Source organism: Microtus pennsylvanicus, chromosome 8, assembly GCF_037038515.1.
Source record: "Microtus pennsylvanicus isolate mMicPen1 chromosome 8, mMicPen1.hap1, whole genome shotgun sequence".
Taxonomy (NCBI): Eukaryota; Metazoa; Chordata; class Mammalia; order Rodentia; family Cricetidae; genus Microtus; species Microtus pennsylvanicus.
In genome coordinates, this window is record NC_134586.1 from 96,900,297 (window position 1) to 96,914,210 (window position 13,914).

A 13,914-nucleotide genomic window follows, 5' to 3' on the forward strand; every position below is an offset into this window, starting at 1 on the left:
GAAAATCTTGCCAAGAGCAAATAAAGCAAACAAGCCCCTTAGCTTCAATGAGAAACTTTCTAAAATCGAAATGTAAATTTTACCCAAAGAATTGATATTAAGAACAGTTTCAGTTAGGGGGCTGGAAAGATGGCTCAGGGTTTAAGAGCACTGACTACTCTTCCAGGTCCGGAGTTCAGTTAGTTATCAGCAGCCACACAGTGGCTCACAACCACTTAGAATGAGATCTGGTGCCCTCTTCTGGCCTGCAGGCAGAACACTGTTTACATAATACAGGAAGTTTCAGTTCAATCATTTAACACTTGTGTGCCACGTAAGACTTCAGTTTATTAATTTTTGGAAACAATAATTTAAAAGGTACAAAGGGTCTCATATTACAGAAATATGGAAATATACAATAAAGAAAATCGGGGGTCAAACTGCTGAAACACAATAGCATCAGCTAGCAAGAAAGCCAGAGGCCAATGTGAATTACTCCAGCAACCAATATGCTGGCTTTCATTGTTTTGGGTTTTAAGACAGCTTCACGTATGTACCCCTAACTAGCCTCAAACTCACTGGGTGAATTCTGGATTTTGTTCCATAAACACGAAAACAGATCAATACACAGAACAGACTAATTCGCACTGGCTGTTAGGTGCATCTACTGTCCGCATTTCAGCCTGCAATCTGAACTGAACACACATTAACAGCCCACACAGTACGGTTTCAGGTGTTTAGTAGGAATTCACCAGGTAAAGCCGGGCATTGTGGCACAAATCCTAATCCCAGTGTTTGGGAGACAGAGGTAAGTTTAAGAGGCTGACCTAGTCTGCACAGCAAGTTCTAGGCCTAGTCAGGGTTAATAAGTGGATCAAATTTCAATAGTACCTGTTCACACACTCAAAAATCTGCATCTTTTAGGAAAGCTGACTTCAGCCCTGGCTTTACCACTGACAAAAACCAAGACTGGTGCATGGTCTATCACTGGAAATCCTATCTACAAAGCCTTTTCAAGACTCTGCACTAACTAGAAATGGGGCAAAGAATACCTTGAAAAAAAAAAATACTGCTTTTCACAAAAATGACAACTGGGCCTGGGCCAGCCAGCAAGTGTTCCAAATCATGCCGAAGTCTCTCGTGACTCAAAGTTGGAGGTTGTGTGAAGCAGAGATGCTCTGATGTATGGGGTCTCACACACACACCCTGTACACGATTAGCACCAGCAGGCTAATGCCTAGATTGCACAGGACTGACTTCAACGATGATGAAGCATCTCAATTCACTGAAGAATTAAGCTTGGCAACGCTCTTCTTACAAAACACTACTTAGTGCTTGGTGTAGAAACCAAATAAAGCAGGCTTTCCCCCTTGACAGTACTATGTTTGTGTGCAAAGTGCTAGTTTTATTTACAAACTTAAGTAAACGCTAGAGTCCGCGGGAAGCAGTGAATGAGGCTCACATCTTTTAAACAGTCTTATGGCAACAAATGCTGAATCCTGCTTGCTGGAGGGTCGCCTCTCATAGAGCCCGGGTCTGTTGGTGCTTGGGGCCAAAGGCTATCACACACTACTCCCAGAAGCCAAGGGCAGAATCTCCCCTAAGAATCTGAGTACCTTTAACATCCTTCCTCTAGTGACACAACTAGCAAAAAGGGACCAATTGAGGTAGCTACCCAGTTCTTAGATACCGGTTAACAAATTCATGGTGTAGCCAATTGATTGCTTTTGCTGATTTTTTTATGACAAGGGGAGAACAATAATCAGCAAAGAGCAGGCAGTTTACTCAGAAGTCAGCATCCAAGGTGAAAGAATTCTCTGCTGAATTTGACATCACCCCCATCCTCTGATACTCGCCCACTCGCTTCTCAAAGAAGTTTGTCTTTCCTTCTAGTGAAATATTTTCCATGAAGTCAAACGGATTTTCTACTTTGAAAATCTAAAAAAGTCACAGCAAGATATAAGTGTTAAAAACAAACTTAAAAAAAAAAGAGGGGGTGGGGGTGTGGCAGGCCACAAATAACACTTTACCTTGCTGAACCCCAGCTCCAGCATAAGCCTGTCCGCCACGAATTCGATGTACTGCTTCATCAGGGCGCAGTTCATCCCGATGAGCTTCACAGGCAGGGCCTCTGTGAGAAATTCCTAGAGGCCAAGCAAAGCTTCTGAGCACCCCAGAGTCCAAGGACTGCCCGCCCTTTCGGCAAGTGTAAGAGCAACCCACACACATCACACCCACCTGCTCTATCCTCACTGCGTTGATGATGATTTCTTGTACTCTTTGCTCCGACGGCTTGTGTACCAGGTGCCTGAACATCAGGCAGGCAAAGTCACAGTGTAAACCCTAGAATGGAAAGTTCAAGGTTACTGTGAGGCCAAACCTTAACTGCTCACAGTGTGGATTAAAAATGCTTTATCCATCTTTGTGATCTTATGCAACTTGTCTGGCCAGAGCACTTGGCTTGTCCAAAGGAAGGTATTTAGCCTGGCATGGTAGTACACACGCATGATCACCCGTGAGTTTGAGGCTAGTTTGACCTACATTTTTCCAGGCCAGCCAGGTTACAGACTGCCAAAACATACAACAAAAAGCAAGGAAAATAAAACAGGTGGCCTAGGCATGGTGGCACACGCCTTTAATCCCAACACTCAAGTCAGGGGAGGCAGAGGAAGGCAGATCTCTTATGAGTTGAGGCCAGCCTGACATACAGAGTTCTAGGAGAGCCAGGGCTGTAATAGAGAAACCCTGTCTTAAAAGTCAGAAACCAAAAGAAAGCAGGTGTTTAACTGCCAATTATGATACCAAGGAATAGGTTATCCCAACTCTAGGCCCTCAAAGGTGCCTGCCACCTACTCAACCCTTTTAATATCCAAAGAGGCTTATCTTTGTTCAAGAATCTCCACAGCCTCACGCTCCAGTTCTTAACAAGGAGGAGGAGCTTTCAGATACTCAGGAACTGATACCATTTCAAATGAAGTAGACCAGTGACTCTTAGCACATGGCACCCCAGGTCTCAGGGTTCATCTCCCTACACAGGAAGATAATCACCTGCCCTACCCACTGAGTTTTGGGAGTGGTGGGGTTTCTGCTCCTTGCATTTCAGATTGGACAAACTATTAAGTACAGACACCTTCTGTCTTTTCTCAGTCTACTCCAAGGACCTATAGGAACCCAAGCGAACTCTGATCTCATTGCCAATTCATTTGGAAGCACAAAGGCACAAAGCCTTGCTTATGACGCCCTAAAAATCCCATTCAGAGCTTTCAACTTTCGCACTCAAGCCTATGGGATAATAGGAATACATGTACTAAGAATATGAGTAGTTCCAATACATCACTTGAGGTATTCTATTCCTTGCTGGGTATATGTACGACTGAACTCACCCATTAATGTGCATACGGAGCCAGGAATGTGGCTCAGTGGCAGAGTACTTGCCTAACCAGCATAAGACCCTGAGTTAGATCCCCAAGACTTAGTAGACGGCTCAGCAGTCGCAAGGAGCCTGGTTCAGTTTCCAGCACTTACATGGTGGTTCACAACCACCTGTAACTCCAGGGGGGCATCCCACAGATCAGGCGGGTATTCCAGACTCACCTCATCTCTGCTAATAAGCTCGTTGGAAAACGTAAGGCCAGGCATCAGTCCCCGTTTCTTGAGCCAGAATATTGACGCAAAAGAGCCAGAGAAGAAGATCCCTTCCACAGCAGCAAAGGCCACAACTCGTTCTCCTAGCAAGAGTCAATACCGAAATGTTCCTGGTGAGGGCTTGGTACTCTCAGCATGGGCAGACAATACAGTGACATCACTTGGACAATCGAATCACGTACAGGCTTAAGGAGGAAAGAAAAGTCCTTACCATAGGTAGCTTCTTTGTCCCCAATCCAACGCAGGGCCCAGTCGGCCTTCTTTTTCACACAAGGCATTGTCTCAATAGCATTGAAGAGATACTCCCTGTCGACAGAAGTGTACCATGAACCATGATACCACAGACCCCTGGTAGCACAACAGCTTGTAGTGCAAGGCCTGATTAGTTCTGTTCCACACCAGCTTTCCATCCTGAGGTCAACTGATCACCCTAACCCTGACTTTCCACCCTCTACCTCCATAATATAAAAGCCTCTTTTTCTTTGTTTTTTTTTGGTTTTTTGAGACAGGGTTTGGCTGTAGTTTTAGTCTGTCCTGGAACTAGCTCTTGTAGACCAGCCTGGCTTCAAACTCAGAGCTGTGCCACCATTAATTTTCTATAATCCCCTAATGTAGAGTAACATTTTACCAAACTGGTCTAAAGTTAATTTTTTAACTCAGTATTGTCAAGAGTATGTAATTCCCCTCACTTCCACTTCATTTTTTATAATCATTTGTAGCCACATTTTTATATTTACGTAATGTATTTGAGTGTTCTATCCCCATGTAAGCCTGCATACTCAAAGAGGGCGTTTAAGATCCCACTATAGACAGCTGTGAGCCACATTTGGTTGCTTGGGTCCTCTGGAAGAGAAGCCAGCACTCTTAGCTGCTGAGCCATCTCAAGTCCAGTAGCCACATTTTTCATTTTTTTTATGTATGAGTGTTTTGCCTGAATGTTTCTTTGCGCCACGTGTGGAGTACCTGTGGAGGCCAGTAGGGGACATATGATGTAACTGGAGTTAAATGGGTTATGAGCTGCCCCAAACTGCTGTGTAGGGGTTGGGAACCCAAACTAGGTCCTTTGAAAGAGCTTAACCACTGAGTCATCTCTCCAGGCCTTGGTTTGTTGTTTGGTTTTAGACACAGTATCTCATCTGGCCAGACCTGGAACAATGGCAATGCTGCTTCTGGTCTCTGGGGTGCTGGGATTATAGACATGAGCTACAACATATTTGATTTTTCATTCAGCGAGTAATAAAGTGAATTTGGGTCCTTTGCTCAAAGCAGTCAGGACTAAGGGCCCTAGAAGTATCTACAGTCTTAGTCAGTCTGCCTGTTCGCCTTGTGAACAAAAATACTTGAAGTACAATAGTAAGTTTGTGAGTTCTGGGTATCTGAGCATACACACCACGTGGATACTCACCTCTCTTTGGAATCTTTAATGTAAGTGTCGATGAGGAGACTGTACATTTCAGAATGTATGTTTTCCATGGCAATTTGGAAGCCATAGAAACAGCGGGCCTCTGTAACCTGAACTTCTTGGCTAAAGCGCTCCACCTAGTGGTAATGAAATAAACCAGAGTTAAACCTGAAAAACTACTGGTTGCATCACCGGCTCACCTTTGAGCATGCCAGGATTAATCCCAGCCCTGAGGCACCCTCCTCAAGCAGGAATCTTTGAGGCCATCTTGGTCTGCTTACTGAGTTCTAGGCCAGCCAGGATTACAGTGAGAATTTGTTTCAAAAATATAAGTAAAACAAAAACTAGAAACAAATTTGCTCCTATATATTGTAGTACAGATCTTCACGATGCTGCAATAAAGCATATTATTTTATGTCACATGCTCAATTTACCACCAGGAAATAAAGAACTCTTATTTTGCTGGTCTAACAAAACTGTTAATTTTGTTTTTTTGAGACAGGGTTTCTCTGTGTAACAGTCCTGGCTGTGCCGGAACTCACTCACTTTGTAGACCTGTGTGGCCTTGAACTCACAGAAATCTGCCTGTTTCTGGGCGTGAGCCAGCACTGCCCAGCTAAAACTGTTTTTTTCGTGGATAAGTACAGGCAAGTCCCAAGGACGCCAGTGTGAGCCGTCAGATGCCCTGGAGCTGGAATCACTAGATGTGAAGCCACCCAGTATGGGTGCTCAGAACACAACTTGCGTCTTCTGCACAGGCAGGAAGTGTGTTAACCACCGAGTGGAGCCATCTCTCCAGCCCCCATTCACAGGAGAAAGTCACACACCAGTCCTCTGTCTCTAAGCGAATTACAGCTACGTCAGGCAGACTCACCAGGTTTTCATTGACTATGCCATCACTCGCCGCAAAGAAAGCCAGGACGTGAGATATAAAATGTCTCTCGTCGGGTTTCAGCGCTTCCCAGTGTTGAATATCCTTGGAGAGGTCGACCTCCTCAGCCGTCCAGAAGGAGGCCTCGGCTTTCTTGTACATCTGCCAGATATCATGGTATTCGATGGGAAAGACCACGAAGCGGCGGGGATTTTCTCTCAGTAAGGGCTCATCCTCAACGCTGGGCTTAGTAGATTCTTTACTTTCCTGTTGGGTGAGAGAAACAACCACCCCAAAAATGTTAATCGAACCAGACGAACGTTCTAGTGTCTCTCATCAGATCAGGTACTTTCACTGGCTGGGAGTTCCGTGTGGCTCGCTGTCACATTGCATGCTATGGTGATTCTCCTAACGAGGAGACCCAAGGAGGGCATCCTAAGGAGACATTTTGGCGGGAACGTGGAGAGGCTGAGGCAGACAGCTGGGACAATGCAACTTTGGCGCCAACGGCGGCGGACGTCCCGCCCCCTGCCGGCAGCTCCGTGGACCACCCACCTACCTGAGCCTCCCTCGGGTCACTCACCGGTTCGGCCGGGTCCAGCAAGATTCTCCTCGCAGCCTTGCTAGCCAGGATGCGGGTCCCGCTGAAACTCGGGGGCTGCAGGGACACAGGCGTGCGTGAGCGACGGTGGGAGCCCTCCACCCTCCCGGGTCCGGGAACCCACACCCTCCCTGCCAGCTGCGTCCCCCTCAAGTCCGCCGCGCTCACCGTGTTCTCCTTCTCGGACAGGTGGAGTCGCTTCAGCGGCGACACCCCCAGCTGCTGCTGGTCGGTGATGGTGGCGAGCGGGACGCGGGCGGAGAGCATGGCGAGCGAGGGCAGCGGCCGAGGCGACGGAGAAGGTGGCGGAGTGGCTAGAACCCGGAGCACAGGCGCCCGCCAGCCTCAGCACCTTTTAAAAGGCCCGCGGAGGGGGCGGGCCCGCGCTTGCCATTGGCTCATTGGCTGGAGCGTGCATCGGGCGCGGGAGTTGCGCCGTCCGCTCTTCCGCACAAAGACCTCTTCCACGGAGTCTGCGCCGAGACCGGGGGCGCGCGGGCGCTCGGGGGCCCGGAACCGTTTGGGGTGGCGGGAGGCTCGGCTCTGGGCGAGCACCCGGATTGGGGGGGCGCGGGGAGTTGTCGCCGAGGTTGGTGCCACCGCTTGGCGAGACGCTGCCGGCCTCTGGGCTGCGTCGCCTGCATTGTCTTTGCGTCCCTGCTATATGGGGGTGCGGGGAATCCAGCTAGGACCGAGTAGCCTGGGGAGGGGGGACTGCCGAGCCCCGCAACTTTCGGGGTCCCCAGTCAGGAGACTGGTAACCGCACCCACCCCGCGGGATTAGCAGAGGGGAGGTCTTTAAACGAGGGTTCGCGTAAAGGCGATCTGTTGTAAGCCTTCAGGCTCACTAAAGGGGTACGGAGACGGCCTTGGATATAGTATCAGCCCCTTGTCCCCCATTTCCCGCTTGTTTTAAAAGTCGCTTTTTTTCCCCAGGAAGTTCAGAGGATGATTACGCGCCACACATTGGTTTTACGACTCCCTGGCCGTCCAGTTGTCGGAAGACGAATTTGAAAATTCCTGCGGTGAGGGTGGAGGCGGGAACTCCCGCTTTCGTCTGGCTTGGTACGTGGCTTAACTGCTTCGCCCTGGGGAGGGGCACCGAGATGCCAGAGATAAGTGCCCGAAAGGAACGCTGAGATCGATCCCGGGGAAGAAACGTGGAACCTGGGAATGCTCCCCTCTGCTTGCGTTACTAGAGTGCCCTGAGTTCTCTCAGTGTAGAGGAGAAAAAAAAAATCACTGAACGCAAAGTGGCAACTCTAACTTAAGGCCGGCAGCCCTGTTACTGCCTCACCCAGCTGCTCTTTGTAGACATAAATAAACTGAATTGTCGGCTTCACTAGTACACACGCCAGTATCCATCCCCAAAACAACTGGTCTCCCCCAACCCTTTAAATAAAGCCATCTTAGTATCCTAGACTGGCCTCTAACTCCACGCGCGTAGTTGAGGATGACCTTGACCCGATCTTCCCGACTCCCTCCAGCTCCCGAGGGAGAATTACAGGCAGGTGTCCACCACTGGGCAGTTTCCGTGGCGCTGGGGACAAAACCCAGGCCTCCTTCCCTGCTAAGCCAACTGGGCCATATCGTTAAAGATTTTTTGTTAATGATTTGGTGCCGTTATCACCTCTAGGAAAATTATTAGAATATAGATATTGCCAAATTCACCTTTTACTTTTCAGTAATCAGTATCCGAGGGCCGCCTTTGGTTGCTCTAACTCCTGGTGTTCTCAATACAAATGAGGTCCTGACTAATAAAATAACATTGAGGGAAAGAGGGAGGGGGAAGGTCGGCGCCATTCTCTCCTCCCGCCACCTCAAAGCGCCTCTTCCTCCCGCCAAGCGGGCAAAGCTAAGGGGGCCGCGCCGCCTCCGCCCCCGGCGCCCCGACCTGTCAGGAGTTGCGCGCTTTTGCATTTGGCGCCAGTTTTGATCTCTGCTCTGTGGTTGGTCGACTTCGCTTCAATCGGTCTCAAGCCCCGCCCACCCCTCAGCCCGCGCTAGGCAGTCACTCCCAGGAGCTGGGGCACGTCAGCGTTCCGGCAACCAGAGGTGGGGAAACTGAGTCCCCAGGGAGATCGAGTACTTCCTGCAAATCCACTCAGCAGTCTGCACCAGAGTGACATGAATATAGGCCCAGCACCCACTGCCCCTGTACATCCGGATTAGGTTACGGGTATTTTCAATATGATAAGGGAAAATAGGTAATTTCAGGTCTTTTATAGGTAAGGAAATAAAAGCCAGACAGACCTGGAAATGTCCCATGGCACCTTGGGTCTCACCTCTAGACCCTCTCTGACTCCCTTTGTTCTTGTTTGGAAATTTATTTGGGGTGACATGGTGGAACCCGCTAGTGTGAAGGTCAGAGGTCAACCTGTGGAAATTGGAGCTCTCCTATTCTGCCGGGTCCTAGGGATGGATCTCATGAAGGTGGTCTTGGCCGCTGAGCCATCTTGCCAGACACACGCACACACCTTTTTATTAGGAATGTTTCCAACAGACAGAAAAAGTGTTTAATCCCAGCCCTTGGAGGTCATTTAGAGGCCAGCCTAGTCTACAGAGGGAGTTTCAAGCCAGCTTAGGCTACATAGTGAGACCCGATCTCTAATAAATCAATAAATAAGAAAGAATTTAGGGAGTCAGAGAGTTGGCTCAGTGGTTAAGAGTACTTAACTGTTCTCAAAGGTTCTCTCAAAGGACATGGGTTTGGTTCCTGTCACCCACATGGTGGCTCACAACCAACCGAAACTCTAGCTCCAGGGGACCCAACATTCTTTTCTAACCTCCTAGGACACTCAGATGTGCTGGCAGGAGTTCTTGCACATCTGTGGTTCTGGCAGCACACACCACGACAGTGTGAGCCCTTCCTCCATAGCCTCCTGCCCTTATGTACCGGTTAGGGCTCATACAGGCAACTCCAGTTTGATCCGGGCTCCTTACATTTCTTTCACAACTGAATACTAGATCATACTGCAAATTGTTATTTTCTTGGGTATAACTCTAGCATTGTGATATGAAGAGAATAGCTTTAGTATCAGCCTGTTGAAATGCTAATTAGTAAGAGGGTAAAATCTACAATTCATTTTTGGTTTTGGGGTTTGTTTTTTTTGTTGTTGTTGGTTGGTTGGTTGGTTTTGTTTTTCCAAGACAGGGTTTTTCCATGTAGCCCTGGCGGTCCTGGAACTCACTCTGTAAACCAGGCTTGTCTTGAGCTCACAGAGATCTGACTGCATCTGCCTTTTAGGTGTGCATCACTATACCCAGCTTCCGCATAACTTACTTTCTTTTTATTTTATTACTTATTTTCTTTTTATTTATTTCTTTTATGTGTGTGAGTGTTTTGCCTACATGTACGTACGCCTGAGACCAGAAGAAGGTACTGAATCCCCTGGAACTGGAGTTAATAGCTACCGTGACCCACCATGTTGGTGTTGGGAAATGAACCCAGTTCTCTGCAGGAGCATCAAGTGCTCTCAATCACTGAGTCACCTCTCTAGCCCCAACACTTCAATTTTTAAAAAATGACTTATTTAACTTTATTGTATGTACACTGGTGTGAAGGTGTCAGATCCTCTGGGACTGTAGTTACAGACAGTTGTGAGCTGTCATGTGGGTGCCTGGAATTGAACCCTCATCCTCTGGAAGAGCAGCCAGTGCTCTTAACCACTGAGCCATCTCTCCATCCCCCCACTTAAATCTTTAAAAAGAAAAAAACCAGCCTTATTTATTTAAGTCAGGAGCTTGTGTGTCTCAGACTTGCCTTCAGCTCAGCATGTAGCTGAGGATGACCTCGAACTTCTGCTCTTCCTGTCTTCGCCACCGAGGTGTCCAAATCACAGGTAGGTGCCACTGTGCCTGGATTACATCCTACCCGGTTTCTACAGCGCTGGGGGCTAGCACTCCACTGAGTCTTCCTCCACCGGTAACTTTTTTCTAATGCAAGGTGCGTGCTTACCTCGTTGGGGAAGAAGGAAGCAAACTTCAAAGTTATTCTGAACTAAAAGACCAGCAGCAGCCTACACAAGACTTGCAAAGTAGGATAGAAATCCCACCACTAGAAAGGAGGCAGAGAGGGCAGAGGTAGGGAGGGTGGCCAAGCCTCTTATGGCCACTCTAAATACCCACTCCTAGCTAAATGGGGAGTAGGAGACAAAAGCCAGGAAAACCAGCCTTGCAATGATGAACTTCCCAGAAGTGTCGCTGCAAGAGCGGTCAGCCTCTCCTAATGGGAGAGGTGGGCTGGAATGTCCTGTTACCCACTCACTGGATGCCCTTGACTCAGCCAGTCCCTGGAGAAACTCACTCTGTAGATCAGACTGGCCTGGAACTCAGAGATCCACCTGCTGGGATTAAAAGTATTCATTACCCATCATCCCTCATCCCTCAGCTAGCATGAGCTTTTAAATAATTTTTTAGATCTGTGTATTTGTGTGTGTGTGTGTGTGTGTATTAAATGTTGTACCTGCATGCATATCTATTGCATCACATGTGTGCCTGGTGCCCGGGAGGTCAGAAGAGGGTGTCAGAACCCCTGGAACTGGAGTAATGGGTGGTTGTGAGCCACCATGAGTGGGAACTTTAAGAGGCCTTTTAATGACTGGCAGTTTAGAATCCGGGACAAAATTGATACTCCTGTCTGCTGTGTGTTACGTAAGCTCTCTGATGAGAAACTCATCTGGCATTTACAGGCCAGAGTCGCCAGAGGACAGGGACAGCATCTCTGCAGATTCCCTGCTCTCCTGTTGTGGACTCTGTCATGAACTCATCTCCCTTATGGAAGATGGTCCACTGGGGCCAGCAAGAAGGCCCAGCAGCAGGCAAGTAATTTATCTCACAAGCCCACCACCTGAGTTGGATCCTCAAGCTTGATGCTGAGCACACAGTAATAATAAATAATTTGTTTTATTTTTTTTTCCAAATGTGCTATTAGTGCTCACTGTGAGGCATCCGAGGTGAGGCGGCCCTTGTGGTGTCGAGCAAGTTGTGAGCCCAGCTGGCAGAAGCTGTGATGGCTCTGAACCTTCTCCCAGGTCGTCGTCACCTGCCTTTCACGCTCCCCACAGGCCTGACAGGCTCCTGGAAGGGTTCCTGCCGAAAGAAGTTTATCTGGGCTGGGCCAGCAGCTGAGCACAGCAGGGCTGGGGAGATAGGAGGTGACTCAGGGGAACTGCACTGGGATGGGGTGACATACGTCCAGATGGTAGGGCAGTATCCCCAGCAGTGGACAGACAAAGAGCACTATGGGAAAAGCACAGATCCAGAGCGCAGGTTCCACACCCACAGCAGGCACAAATCCAAGCCCTTTCATCTTCTCTAGATCTTCACTGGGCCCCAGGCATGGTTTCCCGAGGGACTCTGGCAAACCTCGTTCCCTACCTCCTCCAGGCCTCCGCTCAAATGTCACCTTTCAGTGAAGCTTCCAACTTATATAAACTGGCCACACAGAAGAATAATAAACAAACAAAAACAGATCCTTGACCACGTGCCTGGTGTTTTATCCCCATCCATCACGCCAGTCCCTTCCAATGTCCTTAACACTGCCCCCCCCCATCATCTCAGCCCCTTCAGAGTGAGGAGAACAGGGGAATATCTTCATCAGTGCTGCTGAGTGTCCTAGTACATCTCTGAGTGAGGTCAGTCCATAATATTGTAGTCACTTGTTAACTGAACATTATCAGTGGAGACATAGCCGTAGGTTGGAAGGGAGAAAAAGGGCAGGCATGAACATGCACGCTGGCACACGCCTTTAATTCCAACATTCCACTCGGAAGGCAGAGGCAGGCAGATCTCTGCGAGTTTGGGGCCAGCTTGGTCTACACAGAGAGTTCCAGGCCAGCTGTAGCTACACAGAGAGGACCCATCCCACCCACCCCTCAAAAAAATGAAAATAAAGACAGGAAATGTAGTTCTTGCTCCAGGAGTTTGCACTGAAAAAAACAAACGATGCACACGGGCTTTGGAGGCTCAGAGAAGCTCAGGGTTTGTACGCGTCACATTTTTTGTTTTGCGCTCCCTGCAAAGATTGTACCAATCCATGCTTGGGGTACAAGTAAGGAAAAAGAAACAACTGAACCACTGCTATTTGAACTTACCAGAACTGTGTGTGTTTGCATTTGTATGTGCTGTGTGCATGTACGTCAGTATGTTCTGTGTCTGCTGGCATCCACACGCAAGCCCCAGATCCCACTGTGGAAGCTAGAGAGCTCTTTCTACCCAGCAATTAGCCTGTGATCCTAGGCCAGCCAGGTGGACGAAGTGACCTGGACAGGGCCTCTGAGGGGAGAGCGCCACCTACTGGGAGCGTGGCGCAGGGAATTCTCCTAGCGGTGTAGCAGGCATCAAGGAGCAGCACCGAAGCGGTGGGTTGTCCTAGCGCCACCTACTGGGGGCATGGTGCAGGCACTCCTCCTAGCGACAGCAGCGGTGGGCTGTATTAGTCAGGGTTCCTATTGCTGGGATAGAATGTCGTGACCAAACAACTTGGGAAGGAAAGAGTTTATTTGGCTTATGTGTTCCAGGTCCCTAACCCTAACCATCAAGGGAAGTCAAGGCAGGAACTGAAGCAGATGCCATGGAGGAGGGACTGCTTGCTGCCTTGCTCTCCAATGGCTTGCTCAGCCTGTTTTTATATACAGGTGTGGACTGCCCATAGTGGGTTGAGCCCTCCTACATCAATCAATCAATTAAGAAAATGCCCTTCAGACTTGCTTACAAACCCATCTGACGGAGGCATTTTCTCAATTGAGAGTCCCTCTTCCTAGATGACCCCGACTTGTGTCAAGTTGCCCAGAAAACCAAAGTGCACGGGTCTTGAACTGATATTTCTGAGGTATGACTAGTTTAAAAGATGCTTTTTATTGGTTTTAATTACGTGTAACCGTGTGTGCACATGGCTGCCGGTGCTGCTGCGGCTCTGGCCTGGAGCTGGAGCGACAGACACCCAGTGCGGTTGCCGGGAAGGGAACTGGGGTCCTCTGCAGCCAGCATGTGCTCCTAACTGCAGAGTCCCCCAAGGCGCAACTCTGGTGCCTTCTGAATTCTCTACTGCTCAGGTTAGCCTGATTTCTGTTGACTTTCTGAGCCAGCTCCCCAGCTCCTTCCGTTTCTTCATCAATACCGGGATCCCTTCATGCAGTGTGCTGGCTGACTTTATGTCAGCTTGACGTAAGCTAGAGTCATCTGGGAGGAGGGAACCCCAGTTAAGAAAATGCCTCCATGCCTTTAATCCCAGCACTCAGGAGGCAGAGGCAGGCGGATCTCTGGAAGTTTGAAGCCAGCCTGGTCTACAAGAGCTAGCTCCAGGACAGGAACCAAAAGCTACGGAGAAACCCTGTCTCGAAAAAAAAAATGTCTCCATAAGACTGGGCCACAGGCAAATTTGTAGAGCATTTTCTGAGTTAGTGACTGACGTGG

At 48.8% G+C, this 13,914-nt stretch overlaps 1 protein-coding gene across 2 annotated transcripts; it reads right to left on the bottom strand.

Annotated features, from left to right (window-relative positions):
- Positions 1-291: 291 nt before the first annotated feature.
- On the bottom strand, positions 292-6,801 carry Rrm2 (ribonucleotide reductase regulatory subunit M2). 2 transcript variants are annotated; one of them, XR_012911652.1, is made up of 10 exons: positions 6,667-6,801; positions 6,481-6,555; positions 5,901-6,164; positions 5,030-5,163; positions 3,836-3,930; positions 3,574-3,707; positions 2,218-2,322; positions 2,010-2,123; positions 1,548-1,917; positions 292-1,515 (listed from the first exon to the last, which is right to left on the bottom strand). XR_012911652.1 is itself a non-coding variant. In XM_075984061.1 (9 exons), exons 1-9 carry the CDS (start codon positions 6,763-6,765, stop codon positions 1,765-1,767), a joined length of 1,173 nt encoding a protein of 390 aa, XP_075840176.1. In that variant the 5' UTR covers positions 6,766-6,801; the 3' UTR covers positions 292-1,764. The 2 variants fall into 2 exon arrangements, 1 of the variants encoding a protein (XP_075840176.1); XM_075984061.1 differs by having other exon boundaries at positions 292-1,917.
- Positions 6,802-13,914: the final 7,113 nt, after the last annotated feature.

Excerpts from the sequence above, each read along its gene's own strand:
- Rrm2 (XM_075984061.1), bottom strand. The coding sequence starts at position 6,765 with ATGCTCTCCGCCCGCGTCCCGCTCGCCACCATCACCGACCAGCAGCAG. Across the intron at positions 6,556-6,666 it reads TGTCCGAGAAGGAGAACACG|CCCCCGAGTTTCAGCGGGAC; the intron begins GTGAGCGCGGCG and ends GTGTCCCTGCAG. Across the intron at positions 3,931-5,029 it reads ATTAAAGATTCCAAAGAGAG|GGAGTATCTCTTCAATGCTA; the intron begins GTGAGTATCCAC and ends TTCTGTCGACAG.